General features: G+C 34.9%; 1 protein-coding gene and 1 long non-coding RNA gene across 4 annotated transcripts; one reads left to right on the top strand and one right to left on the bottom strand.

The window, feature by feature from the left end:
• Positions 1-3,181: 3,181 nt before the first annotated feature.
• On the top strand, positions 3,182-7,313 carry LOC110941264. Of its 3 annotated transcripts, none has more exons than XR_002593948.2 (8): positions 3,182-3,356; positions 3,675-3,978; positions 4,679-4,769; positions 4,856-5,046; positions 5,361-5,454; positions 6,112-6,190; positions 6,607-6,779; positions 6,869-7,313. It is a non-coding gene; the product is annotated as an uncharacterized LOC110941264 (long non-coding RNA). The 3 variants fall into 3 exon arrangements; XR_004893287.1 differs by having other exon boundaries at positions 3,189-3,356; positions 4,679-4,815; positions 4,968-5,046; XR_002593947.2 differs by having other exon boundaries at positions 3,189-3,356; positions 3,686-3,978.
• A 4,326-nt stretch (positions 7,314-11,639) lies between these two features.
• LOC110941265 (1-aminocyclopropane-1-carboxylate oxidase 5) lies at positions 11,640-13,650 on the bottom strand. The gene is made up of 3 exons (XM_022182890.2): positions 13,433-13,650; positions 13,062-13,291; positions 11,640-12,573 (listed from the first exon to the last, which is right to left on the bottom strand). The coding sequence occupies exons 1-3, from the start codon at positions 13,532-13,534 to the stop codon at positions 11,970-11,972; spliced, it is 936 nt and encodes a 311-aa protein (XP_022038582.1). The 5' UTR covers positions 13,535-13,650; the 3' UTR covers positions 11,640-11,969.
• Positions 13,651-27,134: the final 13,484 nt, after the last annotated feature.

Raw genomic sequence — 27,134 nt, forward strand, 5'->3', positions numbered from 1 at the left:
ATTCCAATGTTTCGAAAAGGTTAAGTGTTGAAGTATAGTATCTCATGATTCGAGCAGTAATGTTCAATCGAGTGGCGTAGTCGATCGAACAGTACCTCGTCAATACTACACTTTGTGAGTTGGTGGGTCTAAGTGCTAGTCGATCGGTTAGCCTAACCGATCGGCTGGCGTAGTCGTTCGACTAGCTGTTCGATCGAATAGTCTAGTCGTTCGGCCAGCTGTTCGACTTGGTTAACCTATCGGTTAACACTTGGTTATTCCCGTTACTTGGTGTGATTTGGAGATAGTTTGACTACGAGTTGAACCACAAAACTGAAGTCCCCACTTAGCCCACTGACTCGAGCAGGAATCACCCAAACTCGGTCAGAGACGGTTTGGAACCTAAGTTTAATGTTTAACCCGAAATCGGTATATCTCTCGGTAGAACCCGAATCTTGAACCATGTGTTTGTTTAGTTTGATTTATAAATCGGTTCAAGTCTCGTTTTCACCGTTTTGAGTGTAAAAGAGTTGAAAGATAGATGAAAACCCATCTTCCAATCCTTTTCCACCGTGAAATGTTAAGATCTTTGGTAGATTTTAGGTTATTTATGTGGAAATCGGTTAGATCTAAGTTATTCATGGTGGAATGATGCCAAACTTAGTGTTCTTGAAGAACACCATGATGACATCACCCAAGAACACCTAGATCTTGGTGATTTCACGGTTGAAATCCAAGTTTTGAAAGATAGAAAGATGGAGAATCGATTAAGGATCAAAAACGTACAAAGATTAGAGCGAAATACTTACCGGTTTGAGAGAAATCTGAGATTTAGTGAGAAGAAGAGGCTGGTCGGTCAGAGCTTTTCCAAAAGTGGAAAGCTTGACAAGGACAGCCCTATTTATAGGCTTCCAAAAATGGAAAGGGTTGGCTGATCGAACAGCATCCCTGATCGAGCGGCTGCCCGATCGAACAGCCTGTTCGATCGGCTAGCCTGTTCGATCAGGTTGCCCTGTTCGATCGGCTAGCCTGTTCGATCAGGTTGCCCTGTTCGATCGGCTAGCCTGTTCGATCAGGTTGCCCTGTTCGATCGGCTTGCCTGGTTTTGAGTGTTTCGCGACGATTTTTGATATTTCGAGTTCGATAGTGGAGGAGTAGAGTAGGATAGAGTTTCTATTCAAATTACTTTTAGTAGTAGTCGGGACTATATTTAACATACAAGCATCCTTACAACCTAGTTTCAAAGTCGGTTTCGATTGAGTTTGATTATCCTTCGAGTCTTGATTGATTTTGATTGATTCACCACACATTTTAACATAAAGTAAGCATGCACAAGTAACACGTAAGGCACACACACACGTATAAAAGCATTAAATTCTCCACACTTGAGTTCGATTATTGATTTGATTAGCTTGATTATTGATTGACTAGCTTTATTGCATTGTTACTTCCTATCATTCACAGTCGGTCGTTGATTCACAGTTCGATTATCGGCCGATTAGTCTGATTATACAACACTTACTCCAAATAATATGAAAATCAAAATGAAACTAAATGAAATTAATCTTTATTGATCTTTAATTCCAATAACAGTCAACTCTTGACTTTGACTTTGACTCTTGGGAAAACACGGGGTGTTACAACTATGATCGTTTAAAGCCCCGTATCAACAACAATTTTTTGCTAACAGGTAACCATTATTCAATAATCTTTATTTTCAAAAGAATCTGTTTCTTTGCTGACAAAATCATTACTGTATACAGATTACATTGGGCGTATGGTCAAAGCATCACCTATCTTTTACAGGGTTGGGAAGAACATGATGAAAATAAGTCTTTAAGATCAAAGGTATTTAATATTATAAAATGCCTAATTTAATAATATATATCTTCTAATACTAATAATCTTTATTTTCAAAAGAATCTGTTTCTTTGCTGACAAAATCATTACTGAATACAGATTACATTGGGCGTATGGGCAAAGCATCACCTATCTTTTACAAGGCTGGGAAGAACATGATGAAAATAAGTCTTCAAGATCAAAGGTATTTAATATAATAAAATGCCTAATTTAATAATATATATCTTCTAATACTAGTATGTCACTACAGTGGTAACTTTATTGAAGCCACCTTTTTGGGAAGAAATTGTAGTTTCTTTTGACCGAGAAGCTGCTTTACAAAAGCCTCAACCTGTGATAATAACTATGACATTAATCAATGTCACTGAGTATAATGATAGATATAAATTTTGACTTTTCATCTATCATTATTTCTTCATTAACATACTTTCTAAAAACAGGAAAAATTCAACTGGGATCTACCAACGCAACGACAATTGTTATCAATCCAGATATTGAAGATCTTGAAAATGTCATTAATAGGTATTACCGTATATTAACCTAATCTTTGTCATGTAAACCAATTCCTTAGCCATGGTTTTGTCCCACTGGGTTTTCCTTCAAAGTTTTTACCGAGGCTTAATTACAAAGCATATTAAATGATATGGGATTCGAGACATAATATTTTCATGAGAAAATGTAGAGTCCCAACTACCTGGTTATGACAGTGAAAGATTTCTAGCAGACCTCCACACAACACAATCTCAATCCAAATGCAAATTTACTTATGAAAGTCTATGGTTTTGACATGTTCAAGAAGAGTGTGGACTAGATCAAAGAAGCCCAATCGTACTATTTGAAGACACTGGAACCTGAAGTTGTACTATTTGAAGACAATGCAACCTAAGTAAGTCAAATCAGAGAAGATTACATCAAAAATCAACTTATGCACTTATCATAGAAGATTACAGATTGAAAAACAGATGTTAAATCGAGGGAGAATAATATACACGTTGTAATCTTTTTTCTTAACTAAACTTTTGTCCCACTATACTACTAGAAAACTTGGCAATTGTCACCAAAATTTGTTACCGAAAAAATCAGTGGCAAATTTAGCCACCTATTTGCCACGTATATGTAAATTAAGTGTACTCAGCATCGTTTGGTAGCAAAGCGGTGGAAAATTTTGCCACCATCTATTTTTGGTGATAGATTCGTGGAAAAATAAGAATAACTTCCCTAGATTATCCTAAATATATGCGTATTTTTTTAATTGCTACGGTCTTAGTGGTAACAAAATGAAATTTTAAGCGCAAGTTTAAGTAGGCGCGTTAATTATATCCCGCTCATTATTTAGGGTTTTGATTGAAAGCCAGAGCCAGCCATAGGCAAGCATGGTTACCAATAACACATTCACCGACCCCTCCACTCTCCAGCCACCAGCCCACCGTCGGCCGTCACAGCCCCTCGCTGGAGCAGGTCGCAACCACTTCAGTTCTATGGCCTTCCCTCACTCATTCACTTTCTTCAGCCTTCAGGTTCGTTTAAACATTCAATTTGTTGATTATAACTTTCAATTTGTTCATGTAGACATTCGATTTGTTGATTATAACTTTCAATTTGTTGTTGATTTTAACTTTATTCAAATATGGTCTCTGCTTCAGAAGTTTCAATGGACAGGGGTTTTTTATTAACTGGTGAAATTGTGATCATTTATAAACTGTGAAAATGTGATGATCCTTTCTTGTGTATACTGAATTTGATTATAAATTGTGAAAATGTGATCGATTGCAATAACCATAGAGAATTTGAACTAAAGTTCGAGGTTAATTTGAATCTTGACGGTAAAACTTCAGTTACTGTACAGAAAATCTGCAACTGGAGTGTAAATAGTAGCCGAAGATCATCAATTCGGAGAGATAAATGTCGTCGGCTGTGCTGCAGTCAGGTCCGGATCGAATAAGACACCAATGAGGAGGCGTGTGAGGTTGTGAATGGGGTTGAGGTTTCAATAGATGAGGGATCTGATAGTGTTGCTGCTTACCTTCTCACTGTTGTCAAGAACAACAATGGAACTGGTATTCGGCTGTTGTCTGATATTTTCGGATTCGAACTCGTGTACCAGAGATTTTGCTTACCGGATCGCCTCAATGGCTATAAGTAAGTTGATTTTCTAGTTCATTTAAGTTATTAGATAGTGTATAATAGTTAGTGTATCTCTATCGATCCGTAGGCTATTCGTTTTATTTTATTTTACAAATTCCGACCCATTGATACTCTGATTTATATCGGTATCACTTTCTCAGATGACATGAAGAGCCCGAACGGCACCAGAAACAGAAACACACAATTTAGCACGCTTCATAAGATCACGCCACTTTACAATCAGTGAAGATCTCCGCCACCTCACGCCTAATTTAAAATCACGTAGCAGAATAAATATGTTGAAACTTGAAAGGGCCTTCATAAGATAATAAAAAAAACAAGCACCAAACCTAGTTTCGTTCATAACTTATGTCTCCCATTTTTTATTACAGTCTGGTCTAGCCCACCCACCTCGTCCTAAGAATAACACTGTACTCCGTGTAGCAAAGAAAACCAAAAACACAAAAGCCATACAACAAACTCAATTGTATTCATAATTGTCGCAGGATCATCAGAACAAAAACGAACAGGGCATGTTCATGTTCATGTTCGTGTAAGCTCGTTTAACTTTAACTGAACAAACGATGGAGTGTGAACAATTAAATGAATCAAGTTTTCTTGTTTCTATTCGTTTGTTAATAAATTGAATGCGTTCATGGCCGTTTATGTTCGTTCGTTTTTTAATAGTGAATCTGAAGAGATGTTTTTCTTTCAGAAATATTGATGATGATGGTTCAGTGGGTGTCAAAAGTTCAAATGCAGATGACCTAAGCACGGTTGAGAACCTATCTGCAGAGACAGTTAAAGTATGTACTTATAACTGGAACCAATAAATACAGAATTTTTTAAGAGGTTGGTATTTCCTTTTACTAATTGAAAATTTCAAATTCAGTAAAATAAAACAGAGTTGCTATTAGTTGAGGTTACACTCGCTGGCAATACTTACGAAGAAAATAATTCAACTGTTGAAGTAAAAGAAGATGCATTTGATGACGTGTCAGCAGATAAACATGCACATGTTCTTTGGCTCTTTGCAATTTTTAACGCGCATCACCCTTTCAACGTGAACCTCTCGCCAACAAGGTAAGTCATTCAAACATGCACATGTTCTTTGGCTCTTTGCAATTTTTTTCATGTTTTAGATTTTAAGTTTCTTAATTACCTTTTAGCATCATCAAAGTTATGTTGGATAGCTTAGGTTAGAACTCTTCTTTTTAAGAGGCAGCCTTGCTGTGAACATCTAACTGCTTTTATTAAGTGATAATTTATAATAAAGTATTATTATAGTTGATAGAAAATAAGTTGAGTGTTTTAGATATCACGTTCTACATGGTATTCATTGTTAATCGATCACTCAGCTGCCCTACATATAATATTTCTAATGCTTGATGCTGTAGATATCTGCATATTACCTGCACAAGTGCCTGCGAGTGTTCAGAAAATTGCACAAACAGACCACTCCAAGAAGATAAAAAGGTTCAAGTTGTTATGGTAAGTTTCAAGCTAAGAATATGTTCAATCTTTTATTTTGTGATAGTTTTACCCAGTTCAATTTTTGTGAGTAGACTTTTATTAGGGGTGTGAATTTCGGACACGACCCGAAAACACGACACGAACCTAAATGAAATTTACGGGTTTAGGTTTAGTCTAGATGGGTTCGGGTCAGTTTTAGGTTGAACCCGCGAACCCGTTTAGGTTAACGGGTCGAATTCGGGTCAACATGATCAGGTTGGCGGGTTGACCCGTTTAACACATTTATATTATATTTTATTTTTTACAACTTATTTTATGTCATAAATTAAATGGGGTGTGTATTTTATGCCATAATTATAACTTAAAAAGAGAAATTAGCATACGATACTATAATTTAATATAGTTGTGTTATATACATTTGTGTTTTTTAAGTAAACTTTAATTTTAATATATTAATTTCAGAAAAAAAAAATCGGGTTGAATGGGTCGTGTTCGGGTCAACCCACAAAACTTTGGGTCGTGTTCGGGTTCATATGTATGATATGATTTTCGGGTTCCGGTCGGGTTCATGAAAAATTTTCGGGTTCGGGTCGGGTTAAACCCGCCAACCCGCGAACATGACCCGTTTAGCACCCCTAACTTTTGTAACCTCTACTATGATTGACATATTTGTAGACTCAACATTTTGGTTGGGGAGTAGAAGCCGTGGAATTAATCGATGAAGGTGATTACATCATTGAGTATGTTGGAGAAGGTATATAAATAATTCCTTGATTTGTTATTTACTGGCAAACTATGTCTCATACTCTCATTGGCCGATAATATTGATCACAATTTGACAAATAACACTTGTAGCGTTCACTCTATTTCGCTCATTTGGATTATGAGTGAAAGAGAAATTTAGTGAAAATCAAGTCTTATATCTATGATGATTAAGCGAATGAGATTGCAGTTGGCAATGATAATCAAAGTTAAGAGCGCCACAGCTGGTTAAATCGGCGGTATGAATAATGATCGACCAGTAGGCCATAATTTGGATTATTAAAACTCAAATCGCTTTTAAAATTTAGTGATTACCGTAGTTTCCCCGTAACAATTGGCAAGCTTGAAGTTTGTGATTAAGTGGTTATATTCCATTTTCGCATTCTCTTATAACTTTTTGTCTTTCAGTAATTAATGATGCTTTATGTGAGAAGAGGTTTTGGGACATGAAGGGAAAAGGTATCACCAAGTTCTATATGGTCGCAGTCCGAAAAGACTTCAACATTGATGCAAGATTAAAGGGGGAATGAATCGTGTTTTATAAATCACAGCTGTGATCCTAATTGTACCATGGAAAAACGGTTAGATATATCGCTTTCGTCATTCGCTCTTAAAAGAAACACATTGTATAATCAAATGACAATTGTATTTTGGTTTGACACTTTTGTAGGGATGTCAATGGGGAGACTCGTCTTGGTATCTTTGCTGCAAAACAATCGAAGATATTTTGGATCATCCGAAGAATTTGGCAAGGAACAACAAGAGATAAGGAAAAAGAAGGGTCAAGGTTACGATTGTCGGCTAAGGAAAATAAATTGAAACGTTGAACTTGGTTATCACTTATCAAGGAGCTCGCTAAGGAAAATAATGAAGAAAAGAAATGTAAAATGAAATTGTTGGCTGAAAAAGAATAAGTGGATGAAGATGTTATGCTCAATAGGATGTCATAAATTGAAGCCGTGTTAAAGTTACGATTCGAAGAATAGGCTATAAACACTTGGTTTTGAAGGTTTAGATGTTTATTATATAACGATAATTTTGGTTATTTGATATTTTAGTTTGTATTTTTGTTAGAATGTTTTAGGACTTTGAAATAGGAAAAACTGAAACAGAGATGTTTTGTATAATTTTATGATTTTGTAATTTTATGGAATTATGGAATGTTTTTTATAAATTTGTAATTTTATTGAAATGTAGTTTTTATGAAAAGTAGGAAAATTGTAAAATATGAAAACAGGGACACCAATATGGTGGCAATTATTTAATTCAAATAGAAAAATGGTACCAAAATGGTAACGAAAGTGGTGGCTAAATTGTGGCAATATTGGTACCAAAATGGTGGCAAAAGGGTGATAAAAAGGTGTAAGTTTTCAATAAAAGCGGTGGTTAAAGTGGGCTAAATGATAACAAAATGGTGGCAAAAAAACGTCACAACTCGGTAGCAAAATAGGGGAGTCGCAACAAGAAGCGGTCACAAATAATTTTGACCGCTTTTGTGGTGGCAGAAATTTGGTAGCAAAATATGGAAATGGTCGCTATTCGGTGACATTAGGGTAATTGACACGGGTGTTTTTGCCACCGTATTTTCTGTTGCAAAACGGTGGCAACAAGGCAATTGCTACCGTTTTGTGACCGAATATGTTGTGACAAAAACCCTATTTTTCTTAGTAAGGTTTTAAGGAGAAAGTATAACTAATCCTGCAGTATCAATTAATATCACTCCTGAAAATCGAGCCAACAATATTTAGTAGTATAATGCTATCAATGTCACGATGATATGTCTGAGAGTAAGTCCTATGAAACTCTCACTTTCGTATAGACATTATTACCCTTCATTACTCCATTAACATCACAGTCATTATAGAGTTGGTTTCACTTTTATGTCACTATATATATTGTATATATACCGTGTATACAAAGTAAGAATGAATTATCTTTCTTTCTTCTTCATATTATCTCTTGTTTCTTTACACATACTAACTAATTATTTCAAGTCATTTCATTTTATTTACAATTAATGCTTTTAAACTTTCATATTCATAATAATTCTTTAGTACAAAATAGACAGTAGTTTCAAATATAATAACTAATACAATGATTATGTAATTAAATTTAAAGTAATACTCACACACACGTTATATTAGAAAATTTTACTTGCAATTGAATTAGGGATGGACATTTGGTGCTGGGTACTGGTATCGAATTTCCGGTACCAAATCAATACCCATTTTTGGCGTTTTTGATACCAGTACCGGTATTTTACAGAATTTTACTGGTATCGTACCATACAAAACATTTTCAGTACCAATACTGGTACCCGTATTTGACGAATTTTAATACCGATACTGATGCCGAGCTCATCCCTAAATTGAATATCTTGAAAGAAAAGAAAACTATTCATAACCTCATTATATCACATATTTAAAAAATGATTATTAAGATTATTTACATGATAGTTATTTTAATATTCAGATAATATCTACAAAAGTATGAATTGTTACGACCTTGGATCAATCACTAAATATATAAAAATACTATATTTTCTGAATATCCAACCGAATGTGTATCATGTTACATAAAAAATAATACAGCTAAAAGCAAAAACTATTATAAACATGTTTTATTTGTTTGTAAATTATAATAGAGTTAATTGTGAAAATCGCCCCTGAGGTTTGGACACATTTGTTATTTTCGTCCAAAATGACACTTTTGTACCATTTTGCCCTCCACGTTTGTAACTTTTTGCCATTTTCATCCAAACCACTAACTTAGTTTATTTTTTCTGTTAAGTTAAAGGATATTTGGATGAAAATGGAAAATATAAACCCAGGGACGAAAATGGCAAATGTGCTCAAACACTTTTTAATTTCTTTTATTTAGTTAATTTTGTCACATATATAATAAAAAAAGAATATACATGCAATTTTTATACAAAAAAAATAATAGTTTTGTCACATATTTTTTTATAAATTTTCATCCAACCACTAACTAAGTTAATTTTTTCTATTAAAGCGAAGGATGTTTTAAATTTTATAAATTAATACAGAAATTAATTTCCAGTTGTTTATATAGATCAATTTTATAAAAATAAATCTACTTAAATCTCTAATTTTTATAAAACTAAAATGCTTGTGACCTTATAGAAAAATATTATCATATGTAACAAGTTTGTAATTCATCTTCTACTATTTTAAATTCGCTCTTAACAAAAAACAAAAGCCAATGCCCCCATCAAACAACGTACCGTTACCAAACCTTAAAATTACCCACCAAATAGTAAGTATAATGCCATCTAATATTTTGTGATAAACACTTTTCACGACGAACTATTTTCTTATTAAACTCTCAAAAACAGAATCGAAATATTCATGTTACTTAGAGAAAGAAAACAAAGTTCTATTGAACAAAAGACTACATATAATAACATTGATACAAATAATAAATAAATTTTTAAAAAATCAACTTAAAACTCAAACTTGTTTTTATCCAGCAAATGAAGTAGGATGGCTCGGAAGATGCAAGCATTTTAAATTGATTCATTATAAAACCCTTTAGACGGGGTTTGGTTGTTTCTTAAACAAATTTTGAACAATATTTATCTCACTTTTTGATGACGGTTTTTTTTACCGTGTCTAAAAAACGTTGACCGCGTCTGATCTTTCATTCTATAGTAGTGGTAACCATAACATGTAAAATGAGAACTGGTACTGATATGGTGCAGTTTGGTACCAATACCAAAGAAGTATGGTATCATTGCTCGTTAAAAAGAATATTATACCTAATTTACAATACAAAAATATTCATAATTGTATTTAGATTTCTTTTGAAATTTAATAAATAAAAGATCCTGTATTAATTTATAAAATTAATAAAAAAAATTAATTTATAAAATTTAAAACATCTTTTGCCTTAATAGAAAAAAATTAACTTAGTTAGTGGATGGATGAAAATTTATAAAAAAATATGTGACAAAACTATTATTTTTTTTGTATAAAAATTGCATGTATATTCTTTTTTTATTATATATGTGACAAAATTAACTAAATAAAAGAAATTAAAAAGAGTTTGAGCACATTTACCATTTTCGTCCCTGTGGTTTATATTTGCCATTTTCATCCAAATATCATTTAACTTAACAGAAAAAATAAACTAAGTTAGTGGTTTGGATGAAAATAGCAAAAAGTTACAAACGTGGGGGGTAAAATGATACAAAAGTGTCATTTTAGACGAAAATGGCAAATATGCCCAAACCTCTGGGGCGATTTTGGCAATTAACTCATTATAATATTACACTTTAGTACTTTAATTTCATTTACCTAACAAGCAGTTGCTATGCTTAAGATGTGGTATGCATTTCTATAAAGTCATCTGTCTAATTTTTTTTTTTTTTCGATTGATACCTGTTTTTTTTTTTTCTAGTTGATGACGAATTTATAGCCATTGTTCTACAATATATAGCAAAATTTAACTAAGTGCACTTTACATCCAATATCGCAGGTAAGCGAGCAACAAGCTGCGCCGCTACCCCTTTCTGAATAGCAAACCCTAGCCTATTAAACACAAACCACTACCCCCTGTTGATGAGCAACTGCTGTAGACAATCTTTTGGACCCTAGTTAAAAGGTGCTGAAAACAAAAGTTAGCCACTAAATTTTTGAAGAAAGGCACAGATCTGCCTTTAGTTAAAGGTATATTACAAAGTGTCAAAACGAATTCAGTGGCGGATCTAGAAAATCCGCCAAGCCGTAACGTTTAATAAAAAAGCCGTAACGAAATCGTAAAACGTCAATTTTTTCCAAAATTTACACTACCGCCGGAACGCTAAGCCGTAGTGGAGGTTGCCCCTTCTTATATGCTAGGTCCGCCCCAGAAAACGATGGTCTTTTATACAGATTTGAAGATCATTACAATAACTCTCAAATCTTTACTGGTTCAAACCCAAGAAATCAAACAATTTGTACATCTCACGAACCCTAAAACTTTCTATACAATCACCAAGTGATTACCAACACGATAATCACTAAACAACACAAAGAGATTCAACCTAGAGATCACATTCAGGACGAATCTGACCTTAAAACTATGAAAGCCCTAATTGCATGATATTAGGGGCGACAATCAGCACTTTTAGCGGCGACTATAGTCGCCACTATTGCTCCTTTGTAGTGCATGAGACAAAAACGATTGAAGGTTAAAAAATTACTTAATTCCAGAAGACTCTTCTCTATATATATTGCTCCAACTCAGCTTGACCTGCAACAGTTCTTGACCCGCATATCTGTCCAACATCCAGCCCAGCCCATTCTTCACAATTAATCTTCTAAGCCCACAGACTTTATAAGCAAGCCCACTCTCAGTCCAATATTCCAAAGCCATCCAATCCAGAATAAAAGCTAACATTAGTAAATATTAATATGTGGACATTAAATTGAAGCTAGGCATACGTTTCAACAGTAACCTTTGCATACATTTCAACACAAAGCATATATTACAAGGTATTCAAAGTTACATAATCCCAAGAAATAAAGAAATGACTGCAAATAAACAAGTGACACAAAGCAAACATGAACATGCTCATAATTTGCAATGTTATGAAAAGTAAACATACATTAAAAACATCAAATAGAAATAAGCTGTGTGCACATTCTGCATAGCTAGCAGCAGAAGGACATACCCAGGGAGCATTTTTGCCACATGGAGAAGAGCTTATAATCCTTAATCACTCGTAAATATTAAACGCTAAACATAAAGGATGGCACGACACTGTTACTTTAATTCGCCGCTTTCACAGCTTCAAACCTTGGTTCTTTTGGGAGGAACTTCTGTTCAGTATAGACCGACATGTAGTCACCAAACACGAACTTCGGGTAACCAAAATGGTTAACCTCTTTGTTCTCTTTTTGGATCAGTTGGCTTGCTGGTTCTATGGTGGCATTATAAGATGGGTTATAGAATGAAGCAATTGATCTCCTAGTCCCATTGGGCACAGCCTGAACACGGTGCCAAACACTTTTGTATCTCCCATTACTCAACACTTCTATTTGATCACCAGTGTTGATGCAAATCGCATTTGGAATTGGTTGAACATCAGTCCATTTACCGTCTTTGAGAATCTCAAGACCTCCAACCACGTCGTCTTGGAAAAGAAGGATGACACCACCAGCATCCGTATGAGACCGAAGACCGGTGACTCTCTCCGGATGAGGGCATGGTGGATAGTGGCTCACCTTTGTCCCAAAGAACGCAGTTTCTTCATCACCACCATTGAACAACTTTTTAATGTGTCCCTTTGGTATCCCCAAGTTTTCATCCATTACTTCCATCAGTTTCTCAGCCAGTTTCTTTAGTTCGGCACGGTATTCAGTCATTGTTTCCCTAAGGTTTATTTAACTCACAAGTTAGAATGAAACTTTTAGACTTCAAAAACCTTTTTATCTTACAAACAGGCCTTTGGGCCAAGTGAAAGGACAGGTGCCCCAATTATTCCACCAACCACAGATCAAGCATATTATTTGAGTACTTATCGGTTATCACCAATTAAAACAGAATTTTTTTTGGGAGTTAATATTCACACACTTCTTCTCTCTATCTTTCTCTATACATACATATATATATATATAGAGAGAGAGAGATATAAAGAAAAAGGACGTGAAAATAAGATCTAAGAGTGTGAGAATAGTGAAAGCCAGTGGTTAATCCTTTTGTGGGACAGAATTTCAAACGGTGGTTATTTTGCGACTGTTATGTTCGGTCGAAAACCAGTCGCTAATTTCCGACGATTTTCTTTTGCCACAATTTTCGGTCGCAATAACCTAGTTTCTAGAAGGTTATTAGGAGTACATGAACGTAGTAAAATTGCTTACTTGAATCCTGGGGTCTTTGGTGGCCATTCGTTATCGTCCGTTAGAAGGAAGACATCTTCCCAATCCAGGTTTTCGAGTTTTTCTTCGCCATTTTTTTCAATTAATTCCTTCAACAGCTTAACTGGTGTTGAGTCCTTAAAAAAGTTTTCTTCCCTCTCTACCTTATAGCATTCAGTGGTCACCTTTTTCACCCTCTCAAGGAGCTCCACTGGAATCCCATGATTCACCAACTGAATTGAAAAACCACAGTCAAATAAATATCTACAATAAAATGCATTAAATGTACATAAATGAACTATGTTTGGTTCTATGAACACTTTTTTTTTTTTTTTTGGTTAAAGGTTCTATGAGCACTTATGCAAGATGGGTACCTGAAAGAATCCCCATTCCTCACATCCGTTTGCGATCTCAGCCATCGTCTTCTCTCGCTCTTCACCATTGAGCTTGGAGAAGTCAATCACGGGGATCGGCATATTTCAGAGGGAAACAAAAGAAGGAAAGTATTGTACTTTGAGTTTGATAATGATGAACTTATGATATGGTCTATTTATAGCCTACTTATGGAATGTGAACATGTCAACTCTCAGATATATTATACTATTTCTTTCGCTAAGGCATGATGTAGCAGCCATTGGAGGAATAGGGTGATGATCGATGATTGAGTGCAAAGCAAGGTCAACGCATATGCTTGTTATAATATATTACGAAGATGCTTTTAACCCGCATTGTCTTTAGGTTCGTAATGATTAAAGATAATTTATAATGTTAAAAAAAAAATAATAATAATAACAAGTTTGTTTCTTAAACATTCTAAGCCCTTGAACTTTTGTTGAAGTGTATTATCTTGATACTTAATATATACGACCTTTTTAACACATTATATGCACTCAAACACTCTTTATCAAAGTCATAGGAACATCTTAAAAAGCAAATTGCATAAAGGTTTTGTAATGATGCTAAATCCCTTTATAAACTTTTGATAAAATCCAGCGTGTCCTCAAAAGGAACGAATGCATCTCACTCGTTTGGTATATAATGGGAATATAGTTACTGATGCTTAATAATATATGATAAGAAATAGAGTAAACTTTCGTTTTGCTCCCTGTGGTTTGGTCATTTTAATGGTATTACTCCAATAGTTTAAAAATAGCCATTTTCCTCCCTAATCTTTCGAGTTTGTCGCCAGTTTGCTCCCTAATCTTTCGAGTTTGTCGCCAGTTTCCTCCCTGATGGAGTTAGAGGCTGTGAGCAAAATGAAGATAAGTTAGAAAAATCAGGGAGGAAAATGACTATTTTTAAACTATTAGAGCAAAACCGTTAAAATGACCAAACCACAGGGAGCAAAACGGAAGTTTACTCTAAGAAATATGAGTATTAACTATAGTATTTGAATATTTTCATATATTGTCATATTCATGTATTGTCATCAAAATAATGTAAATAATGTGTTGTCATCAAAATAATATGTGAATTTAATAAGTTTGACCATGTATAAAGAATATACTAATTATTTATTACTCATAAAAAAATAATTGGAAAAAACATTTTTTATTGTAAAAAAATAATTGGAAAAACATTGTTTATTAATTTTAGATTGTGTCTTTTTTAATTCAGTGCCTATACGCATGATACAGTTGGTTAGGTTGAACATAGATGTCATTCGCAAAATCTCCATTTGAAGATATCATTCCAATTTTCCTTTACCTGTTAAATTATCTCTGCCGACCTCTTGATATCGACCAAATTATTTTTGCTCAACTTTGACTTTCCTTCGTTAGACACATAACATAAAAAAGAGATTAAGTTATAGCATTGATGACATATATACAAATATATTATAGGAAGATTAAATATGAAGTAATATTTTCTTAAACCAAAAGAGATGCTACACATACATAGGCATATGTCGAGGGTGAAGATAACATTAATAAATTATCATTTGTTATGCCCATCCACGTCCAAATCACATCTTGATGTTGACCTTCGAAAAGAAAATTTGTAACTACGTTTTGACTTTTAATTATATAATTCATTTATTCTAATGCGATTATAATTTAAAATGTTTTTGACCATTTACATGTATTATAAGGTGTAAGGGACGCTTCACTCCAAGGGAGTACTCCCTTCTCCATTTTAGCCAATCATATTCTACCATGCCAGCTCTCTACTCTCCATTTTGTACTCAAATGTAAGAGATGCTCCCCTATCCCTGTTTGACACACCAACGGTCATAAAATGGGTCGAATAGCATGCGGTGAGTAGTTCCCAGGAATTTTAGTTTCATTTAGCAAGTATATTAATTACTGATTATAGTAGCTACTAAATTATAGTTTCATTTATTGCACAAATGAATAATGAAAACTGTTTATTTTGCAAAGCATAGAAAGACAAGTGTTATGATAATCATCCCTTTAATTTGCAATTTTTTACTCATCGCAAATATTATCAATCCCACTTCCAAAGAGATTTTTTTTGAACGATCAACAAATAAAAGCCTGCTACCCGGGTAACCCATTGGTAAAAGGCGATCCCATAAGCCCTCAATCGCAGACGACGCTGAGTAGTTCAAGCCCACAATCTCGAGTTTCTTCAAAACCCGTAGCCCGAAGGCCCACCACGATAAAAGTTGGTTAGCCCAAATATTCACTTCTAAAAAGCATAATCATGTATACTTTAGAAGCTAGTAATTATTTATACATTGTGTAATTAAACATTGAAAAATATCTAGATAACCCATAAATATTTATTCGTTCTTATTGTATTATACAATTAACCCATCTTAACTCACGTATAATTTTACAAACTGTTGGGAAATATTAATATATTGTTAAGCTATATTCATAAACGTATAATTTATTATGGTTTAAGTATGAAAAATACCTAAACTCATACTTGGGTTTACATTTAATTATTCTCCATGGTAACCCAAAGTTTTTTCAAACATATCGCCGGATTTGCGTGATAGATTTCCGGCAGATGTGGTGGGGAATAGTGGTGGTCGTGGTCGTGGTCGTGGTGGGGTACCACACAAGGACTGTTATGGCGGGGTACCACACAAGTAACAGAACTAGGCGGTAACAGGTGGTGGTTTTGTGGGGGTTGTAGAGAGAGAGAGAGGTGGCAGTCGGTGGATGGTGGCGGTGGTAGGTGTTAATAATGGTGGGTTAGTGGTGTAGAGAGATAGAGGGGGGAAAGTAAATGATGTGTATGTATACGTAGATTGTTTTATGTTTTATTGTTTATGTTTTATGTTTTTAATTAGTGGGTATTTAATTTAACAAATTGGAAAATTTAAAAAATATGTAAGTGACAAAAATGTCCTTTACTTAACTGAGGTTTTTAGACGGAGTTAGCCAATGTGATCAAAATGGCAATCAAATGGGAAACTCAGGGACTAGGAGAAGAAAAAAACTATTTCGACTAAAATGACAATTTGGGACAAACCTCAGCGATTAAAATGACAATTTACTCTTGTTAAAACCATGAACTGGTCTTGAGTGATTGCTTATATTATCAAATTTTGCTTATGATTGAAACTAATGAAATTACCCGCACTACGTGACGGGGCTTCGCTCGATATCTATTCTGATGCAATATAACAACCGGCTGAAAGAAATAAAGTCAAACGAATATTGACATATTTTTTATATCGATCGAAAACCATAAAAATAAATTTACATTGGACAACGAGATTGACTGATTTTAAATTAATCGTAAATGAAAACTAAAACGTTATCTTAAATATAACTTCAGTGAAAAAGAAACATAAAACTAAAACACTAAACATAAAGAAAAGTATAGAAATAGAAATAATAAAGTCTAGAAAAAAATTAAGAAAGAAAAAAAGTACATGAAAAATAAGCATAGAAACGTGTTATATTTGACTTGACATATTTTGAAAAAAATATTACACCGAAAGGTAAACCAACTTGAATTTATACCAACACGTGCAATAAAATGAGCACGTAAGAAAATAGTTACGGCGCGTTGCGGTAATGTCAAAATGCAAAGTGACCCGAATTTATACCGCCTAATGAAAACGTATTATATTTTACTCTACTCATTTCCGAACAAAATTTACGTCAAAATGTAGAGAAATTGAAAACGTAAATAAAAATAAGCGCGAAAGTGCATTATATTTGAGCCGACTCATTTTCCAAAAAATTACGTTAAAATATAGACTAACTGAAAACATAAGATAAGAACATATTATTCTTGACCCAACTCATTTCTGCGAAAAAATTACGTTTAAACACAAAATAACGCAAATCAATTTTAATTTATACCAACATGTAAATAAAAATAAACACGTAAAACTTGATTACAAAATTTTTATAAAGTTAAAGAATTGTAAGTGTCAATGCTGAAAGTTAAGAGGTAAAAGAATACAAAGCTATAAATAAAAAGCAAAATATAAAAGAAATCATAGTAGTATAAAATAATACGAAACTATAAAAAGAAACTCAAAAATATAAAAGGGAAATATAAAAGGGAAGGTAAATAAAAAAAGTTGAAAAAAGAAATAAAAACTAAAAACAACCAATGCCATGGAGGTGTCAACCACTGTTCATGCAGCAAAAATAAAAAAAGAAAAGAAAACGACAAAACGCCCAAAAAGTCAAAAAGCAAAAAAAAAAAAATATAAAACTAAAAAAATAAGGAAAGGAAAACACAAAAGGCCAAAAAATTCAAAAGAAAAAAATAATAATAAAACACTATTCACCCGTGTCTTTCGTCTTAGCTGTGCTAGCCGGGAAAACGTCGTGGCGGTATCTACTGGGTGAACTCCGGCCAACAACTCGCAAAGTTGACTTGTCGCCAGAACCGGCCATCACTGTACAACCATCTAATCTCCTCTCTCTCTCTCTCTCTCTCCCTCTCCCTCTCTCTCTCTCTTTGTCTTCAGCGGTGGTCGACCTCTATGGTGACTGCGAAAATCCTGGTGGTTGAACGAAGGGTAATAGCGTAATTTTGTAGCTTTGGACTTAGGGTCAAGCATTGTTCACGGAAGACGATAAATGTTATAGGTATATATAGGGGATGGATCATGAGAAAACTAGTTTATATGAGAAAATCAAAAAACTAACTAAAAAAGACTAAAAAAACACACCAATTTTTTTTACAATTTTTTTATAAAAAAATTGCTAGTTTTTATGTATGGAAAAAATTTAAAAAAAAATGTTGTACTGCACATGTGCACTAATACGGAAAGTCTAAACCACTTAACCCACCCCCCACCGACACCCCCAAAAACCTAAACCCCCCACCCCCACCCCCACCCCCAAAAACCTAAATTCACCCTCCCACCAAAAGCCTACCCCCCCTCAAAAACCTAAACCCCCCACCCCTCTTCCCGAAAACATAAAACTAAACCCTAAACATAAACCCGAAAAAAACCTAAACCCCCTAACCCCCACCCCCCAAAAACCTAAACTCCCCCCCCCCCCCACCCAAATACCTAATCCTAATCCTAAACCTCCAAAAAAAACTAACCCTAAAAGCTAAACTATACTCAAAAAACTAATTTTAAGTATGCAATGCACATGTGTAGTACACATATAATGCACATGTGCGGTACAAGTTTTTTTTTTTTTTTTTGAAAATTTTTTTATATATAAAAAATAGCAATTTTTTTATAAAAAAATTTTTTGGTATGTTTTTTAGCTTTTTTAGGCTTTTTAGTTAGTTTTCTATTTTTCTCATTTACATGTAGTTTTCTCATGATTCTCTCACTATAAAAATATAATTATTATAATCCTTTAATGAAATAGCTTATGTTTGAAAAGGGTTTTCTTTTACGGTAAAACAAAACTTAATTTAATAAATAATAAGATGCCTTTGATCCAAATCAAAGGCATTCGAAATGTTTGAAGGGTTTAATTTAAAGCTTCTTCACTCGAGTTCATTTAGAAGCAGTAGTTATCCCATTTAGCAATTCATGAACATATTGACTATTGACTGTTCTGTTTTCTTCTCATATCCTTTCACTAAAGTATGGACCATGAACTTGGATGCTCGACTTTAATTTTACACAAAACATAATTTTAATTTATAAAGGATCCATTAGTCTAAACCGTGAAACTAAACCGGAAGTAAACTGTTACCAAGAACTTGGTTTGGTTTGGTTTGATTTTAATTTTCAGCGGTTTGGTTTTGAAATTTTCAATGATTAAAAACTGTTACTGATATGAGTTGATTACCGTGTTACATTTTTTTTGTTAATACCTATTGATTATATTTGTTTGACAACTTTTAGCATGCAGAAGTTCAAGCGGAATTGAAAAGAGAACGAGAAGAGCGACAAAACATTGAAACCCTTTTTAAACAATTACAACAAGAGTCGGCCAACCAAACCAAACGGAATGGCAAAAAAGTGTGGAAGAAATTAATGGTGAAAACTTCAGAAAGAGGTATTAATTATTGGAATGTTAGAAGATAAGATTTGTTTTGAATCAAACACCATGCTTTTAATTAGCATTTTTGGTATTCTTATTAGGTGTTCGGAGCGGAAGTCGACAAACCTCGGCAAACCTTTTTGCCGAGCGGCAAACACCGCCGCCGAGGTTTTGCCGACGCGGCGAAGCATGTGGCGCGGGGAAGGCATGCCGACTCGGGAACAAATGCTTTTAGAAAATTAAATTATAAATACCAAACCAAATACCTTCAGTCCCATCCAATTTTACTACATTCCACTCTCTTTTTTTTTTAAATCTTTTCAAAAAAATGGAAGGCTCAAACAAGGGTGAAGGCAAGAAAAAAATGGTAGGGTCCGGTTCGAAGTCGAGGGCTCAAGATAAACGTGGTTCGGGTGGTTCTAGTGTCCCGTTTCATTCGCACCTTGGGTTTGCGAATCAAACCCAACCTCCATTTTATTTTAACCAACCCATGCATCAACCTTTCGGTTATGATACCCAACCCATCCAAAATTGGATGCAACACGGTCCGATGATGACTCGACCCGGTTATTATGATTACTCCCTAGAAGCCCAAAATGCTTTTGACCCGTTTGCTTTTCAAACCCCAAGCTCACTATCACCGAGACCTTTTCAAACCCCAATGTCACAATCACCGAGAGACGTATAAGATGACTCCGATGAGGAGTTCGTGCCGGAAACCCAAGAACAAGAGTTAGATGAGGATGAAGATGTTGCGGTTGAAGAAAATCCCGTGAACGAAAATGTAGCCGAACCGGAAAGAAAAGGAAAAGCGAAACGGGAAACTTGGACGCCTAGACAAGAAGAGGCGTTGGCAAAGGCTTTTGTTCATTGCACTTTGAATAAAAAGAAAGGCAATCAACAAAAGGCGGATGGGTTTTGGAAGAAAGTTCTAAACCACTACAATGAAACGGTCGGAGGAAGTAACCGAACCCACCACCAAGTTCGCTCAAAATGGATGACGATGCAAACAAAAATTAACATATTCAACGGTCTATTTTATCAAGCGGTAATTTTTTTATACGGTTTATTTTTTAACGAAATATTTGGATTAAGTTGTTGACAATTTATTATTTTAGGATCGTTTACGTCCTAGCGGGGAGGACGATGCTTATGTAATGAAGCAAGCGCTAAAGGATTACAAAAGCAAAGAAAAAAATTGATTTTGCTCATATTGCGGCTTGGGAGATTGTTAGAACAAATCAAAAGTGGTCGCCGGTACCTTTGTTGAATGAAGAAAGCTCCGGCTCGGGTCAAAAAAGAAAGTCTTTGGATTCGGGAAATTATACACGAGGATCACCGAATGTCGAAATCTCGAGCGGATTCGGTATTCCCGACATAAACGAGGATCCTTCACCACCACCAAGACGACAAACGAGAAAGGAGAAAAAGGATAAAGGGCCGTCTTTAAGAAACGAATATCCAAGAGATATAACACATAAATTCGAAGAGTACATGGACATGAAAAAAGAGATAATGGAAATTAAACGTATACGAGAAGAAAATACTTGACCTTGGCGGATGAGCAATGAGAGGCGTTGCGACAAACAATGTTCGACAAGGACTTGGAGACATATAATCGACCTACCGACAATGTTCACCCTTCGATGTTGGAAATCACACTCGCTAGAAAACGTGAGATTGCAAAAAAATATGGATGGCCTTGTGATTTTTAGTTTTTTTTTTAAAGTTAGATAGTATTTAAAATTTAATGCTTTATTTTTATTTAAAATGTAATGCTTTATTTTTATTTATAAAAAGTTGATGTTTTTTCCATTTTATCTTAAATTTAAAAAAAAAACAGAAAATAAAAAAAAAGTTTGCCACTCAGCAAGTGTTTAAACCATTGCCAACAATTTTCAGCAAAGTTAAACAGTTTTGACTGATTGACATGGCGCACTCTGATTGGTCGGTTTTTTGGTTTGCCACTCCAAAGTGTTTAACCACTCCTAACACCCTTATATAATTGTAAACATCTTTATATTTTGGAATAGAGTTAAATGTCATTTTAGTCTTTGTGCTTTGAGCCATTTTGCCAGTTTATTCTAAAGGTTTCATTTTTCGCCTGTAGGTTCGAAAAGGTTTAATCGTTGCCATTTTAGTCCACTCTGTTAACTTCATCCATTACTTCTGTTAACGAGAAAGGCGGTTCAGTCATTTTATATGACCGAATTACCCTTCTAGTTCACAGAATTACATATAAAATGACCGAATTGTCTTTCTCGTTAACAGAAAAAATGTATGAAGTTAACACAGTCGACTAAAATGGCAAGGGGGAAACCTTTTTGGACCCAGAGGCGAAAAATAAAACCTTTGGACTAAACTGAAAAAATGACCCAAACCACAGGGACTAAAATGGCATTTAACTCTTTTGGAATATTTTAGGATTTCGCTTCATTTTTTTGTGTAAAATTAATTTTTTTAATATTTTAAAATATTAAAATCTCTTTTATGATTCATCGCAAACAATAGGAATTTTTTTTTCTATGATTTGTAGCAATTTTGTGGAAAAAACATTAAGTTGTCGCAATCGTCGCAAAGAATTTGTGGGAATTTTTAGCAAAACTTAAAAAAATCGTTTAATTTTTCAGTTGTAGGAAATTTGTCGCAAATTTAGAAATGACAGTTATTAAGTTCTGTAAGAATTTTGTCGGAAATTTTTAAAAGAAAGTTATTTAGTTTTGTAAGAAATTTGTCGCAAATTTTTAAAAGAAGGTTATTTAGTTTTGTATGAATTTTGTCGCAAAATAAAAATATTTTTTTTGTATTTATAGATTATTATTTTTTCTAAATAGTACCAATTTTAAAAATAAATAAATAAAAAATATTAGAAAATAAATTAAAAAAACGCAAATTTGTCGAAGAATTTTCGAAAAAACCTAAAAATTGGTTTGTCGGCATTTTGTAGCAACGTTTACCACGAGAGATTTTTGTTAGAAATTTGTAGCAATATTTGTTGTATTTTTGTAGCTTATCTAGTTATCGACAAGTTTATTTCACACAGAATTTTTTGTAGCAAATTTGTCGATAAGACCAATTTCCAACAGATTTGTTACAAATTTGGCTGTCACAAAAATGACAGTAGTGTATTGATGTGCACAAAATGCAACATATAAATTACATCAATTGTGACATAAAACTAACCCTTTTTTAGTACTAATGTTGGAAAAATGTGTTTATGTCTTCCTTTTGTATTTTCAGGATTAAATGAGCTCAAATGAACAAAAGAAGCAAAAAGTCAGCTAAATCTAACATAAATACAAGAAAAGGAACAAACGTGGCACGCCCGACCCCCCCCCCCCCCCGACAGCATCTTCCCAAAGCAAAGCAAAGCAAAGCAAAGCAAAGCAAAACAAGAGAACAGAAGGCTGAACACGCCCCGTGCTCAGTGAGCACGGGGGCGTGCCCAAGTGTTAGCAGAAAAGACAAAGTTGTAGAAGCTTCTATCACCCACCACGGGGTCGTGCTCAGTGGACACGGGGCCGTGGTCAACTCTAAGATTTGCAGAATCTAGGGAAATCTTAATAGTACAGATACGCTTCTGCACACGGGGTCGTGCTCAGCGGACACGGGGGCGTGGTCAATTAATGCAGACAAACTGCAATTAATGAAGAAAGAGAATGAGGATGGACACGGGGCCGTGCCCAATGGACACGGGGCCATGCCCGAGCTGCTGTTCACGCTATAAATAAGGGTGCTTGGCTCATTTGCAAACCATCCCTTGGCACACCACCTCTCTCACACTTCACCCACCCACCACCGCCATCACAACACCATCATCCACTACCATCATCCATCATCCATCATCCATCATCCATCATAGAGTGTGTGAGTCGTCTCGGGATCCAAGATTGATCGTAAGAGTTCTTGACAATCAAAGGCCATGTTTGCCTAAGTCTCTTACATCACTTGGTGAAGACAAGCATTTAGTGTAATACTTTATATTTTTAATCTTTTCGCAGTTTTTATTTGGTTATGTATTAATGACTTTAATAACTAGTTTTATATGTTGAAGGTGATTCTTCCTTATCATTTGTCCGTGGTGTCTTGGCATTATTTTACTGTCTATATAAAATAAAAGATTTTCACCATTCATATCTCCACGGTCTATATGGAGATATGTTGGCTACCTGGTCGGGGGTTAAGGGAATGGTTTGGTAAGAGTCTTGCCATTGTTCAGTGTATAGATCCTGCAAAGGACCTGGGTCAAATTTAGTAGGACCTCCTTCAATACCCAATGGTATTGGATGGCGGGGGTCCAAACTCTTTGATGCCCTCATATATAAACTACTATTAAAACTTTAACCCGGCTACTTAGGACTGTATCCCTGCTGACTCAGACTACTTAACCGAGGGTAACGTCACCTTCAAAAGAGGGGCCTACCACATTATGCATTAATAACTTAATTAATTATCTTTAAATAATCCAACCATTTAGGATTGTATCCTTGCTGACTCAAACTACTGGGTTGAGGGTAACGTCACCTTCAAAAGAGGGGCCTATTACAATAACTAAGATAATCTCTTAAAAAGTGCAAAAGTGCGGAAATAATCAAAGGTTACACTAAAGGCGAGTCGGATCCAAGTGATTTATCTTGTCTATCTGTTTTTACTTTTATTTTATTTTTCCGCGTTTTAGTTAGTTTTATTTTTCTAGTTTAAAACCTTTTTTTTTCTAACTTTTGATTTCATTAGACGTTGAGGATAAACCGGTACTAAAAGCTCTTGTGTCCTTGGACGACCTCGGTATCTTACCAACACTATACTACGTCCACGATGGGTGCACATGCCCATATGTGTGTTTAGTGTTAGTAAATATCGTGCTTTATAAATTTAAAACTTGGCTAAAAAGTGTAAAAGGGCTTAAAATATACATCAAAAATATATTACACTACACGCACATCAAGTTTTTGGCGCCGCTGCCGGGGACACAAGGATTTTAAGAAAGCTTAAAATCGACGGTCTAATCAGTTTTTCAAAACCTTTTCAAAACGCGCGCACATTTTTCTGCATTTTAGATAGTTTTGCATTTATAGTAGGTTGAACACGGGGTCGTGCTCACTGAACACGGGGCCGTGCTGCATATTTTTTCATAAAACACCCAGATACAGAGTCTGAACACGGGGTCGTGCTCACTGAACACGCCCCCGTGCTGCATAAAACCAGTAACCTTTAATTCAAACGCCCAGATACAGACCTTGAACACGGCTCGTGCTCACTAAACACGGGGCCGTGTCTAGCCTCTATTTCCGTTTTTATTTTCGTTTTCTGTTCTCGAGACTCTGTTGTGGTCTGCTGAGTGATTCTTATGGATCAATACTCAGGAGGCTACAACTACACCTATGAGGAGGATGATTATAGGGAAGACTATTGCACCATTTGTGGTGACCCGCACTCGGTGCAATATTGTGACTTATTTCAACCATCCACTTCATACACCTATTATGAGGAGCCCAGGTACGAGCCATCGACTTCATACACATCCTATGAAGACCAAAGGTATGAACCTTCTCCCTCATACTCATATTTTGATGAACCAAGGCATGAGCCTTCACCTTCATACTTTGAGGAACCAAGATATGAGCCACCACCTTCATATGCTTATTATGAGGAACCATGGCGTGAACAACCCACCTCATATGGGTATTATGAAGAACAAAATTACGACCCTTATCCATCATATACTTACAATGAAGAACAATGGTATGAACCATCAACTTCATATGAGTACTATGAGGAACCAAGGATCGAACATCTGGATTCAAGCTTTGAAAATCCCGATCCTTATTCTATCACCGAAGTAACCGATAGGATACTAGAACACCTTAAAACTATCGAGCGATATATAAAAGAATCTCGCGCAAGGGAAGAGGAGTCCCGCGCAAGAGAAGAATTAACTTGTAATAAAGAAGAGATAGTTGAAGAGGTAAAAATGGAAGAACAAATAAGTGAAAAACCGACACATGAGTTAAACAACGAAAAAGGTGAGTCCGTTAACGTTAAAATCCAAGAAGAGTCTAATTTTGAAAAAATTAATCTCTTGTCACCTTCTTTTGAAAATCATTGTTTAGTACCCACTCATGCAAAGTTTTTAAAAGAGTTAAACACTAACACTAAAATTGACGAAACGGTAAGTATTAAGTTAACTAACGATCAAACTTCGCTAATAAAAGAAGACCCATTTGAAATTAACATTACACCGGTTCCATGTTTTTTTTTTCAAAATTTCTTTATTAGTAATGTTACAATTGATAAAGATCTTTGTGTTAACATAATGCCTAATTACTTTTTCGAAAAATTAAGTATTAGTGAATTTTCTCCAGTTCAAATACCCATTTTTCTATCCAATCGGAAAGTAATAAAATCAATCGGTGTAGTTGAGGATGTTTTGGTTCAAACAAATCAAATGGTAATCCCAACTGACTTTGTCATCCTCGATGACGCTCCTCTAGTGTTGGGACGACCTTTTGTAAAAACCCACGAAGCTTTGAAAAACCGGAAGTACAACAATTTACCTCTTCAATTAGGGGCATTCAAAAGGAGCATAAATCTTGAGCGTTCAATGAAATATCTTTTTGGCAATAATGACCCCCTAATTGAAGATGAAGATGAACCACCCGATACAAGTGAAAAGATTGACCACTTTGTTGAAGAAGAGGTCGCCATAGAATAAACTTTTAAAGTTCTTGATCGAAATGAGCAACCAAATAAGGAGTCTCCTAAAGCCCCACCTCTTGAGCTTAAAGAACTTCCGAAGGGTTTGGAACATGCTTTTCTAGACAAAGATGGTAAATCATCTGTAATTATTTCGTCTAAATTAAGTAGTGTAGAAAAAGAAAAATTAGTTAAACTTTTGAAAAAACACAAAAATGCGATCGCTTGGAAGCTTGTAGATATTAAAGGAATAAGTCCTTCCATGTGCACGCACAAAATTTTAATGAATGATGACTACAAATCGGTAATACAACCACAACGTAGAGTAAATCCAAATGTCCAAGAAGTGGTTAAAAATGAAGTCATCAAATTAATTGACGCCGGACTTATTTATCCTATCTTCGATAGTCCTTGGGTAAGTCCCGTCCAAGTAGTTCCAAAGAAAAGAGGTATAACGATGATAACTAAGGAAAAGAATGAATTAATACCAATGAGAACCGTTACAGGATGGAGAGTATGTATAGATTATAGACGGTTAAATGAAGCAACAAGGAAAGATCACTTTCCTTTACCCTTTATTGACCAAATGTTAGAAAGATTCTCCGGCCATAAATTTTATTGTTTCTTGGATGGTTTTTCAGGTTACTTTCAAATCCCTATAGCACCCGAAGACCAAGAAAAGATAACATTCACATGTCCCTATGGAACTTTTGCCTATCGACGCATGCCATTTGGTCTATGCAATGCCCCCGCAACCTTCCAACGTTGCATGGTGGCCATCTTCCATGACATGATAGAAAAAGACAATGGAAGTCTTCATGGACGACTTTTCTATCTTTGGAGATTTATATGACCAATGCCTCGATAACCTTGAACGAATGCTATCCTGATGTGAGGAAACTAACCTCGCCCTTAATTGGGAAAAATGCCATTTTATGGTAACGGAGGGAATAGTACTCGGTCACAAAATCTCAAGCGAAGGAAT

Source organism: Helianthus annuus, chromosome 5 (assembly GCF_002127325.2).
Source record: "Helianthus annuus cultivar XRQ/B chromosome 5, HanXRQr2.0-SUNRISE, whole genome shotgun sequence".
NCBI lineage: Eukaryota > Viridiplantae > Streptophyta > Magnoliopsida > Asterales > Asteraceae > Helianthus > Helianthus annuus.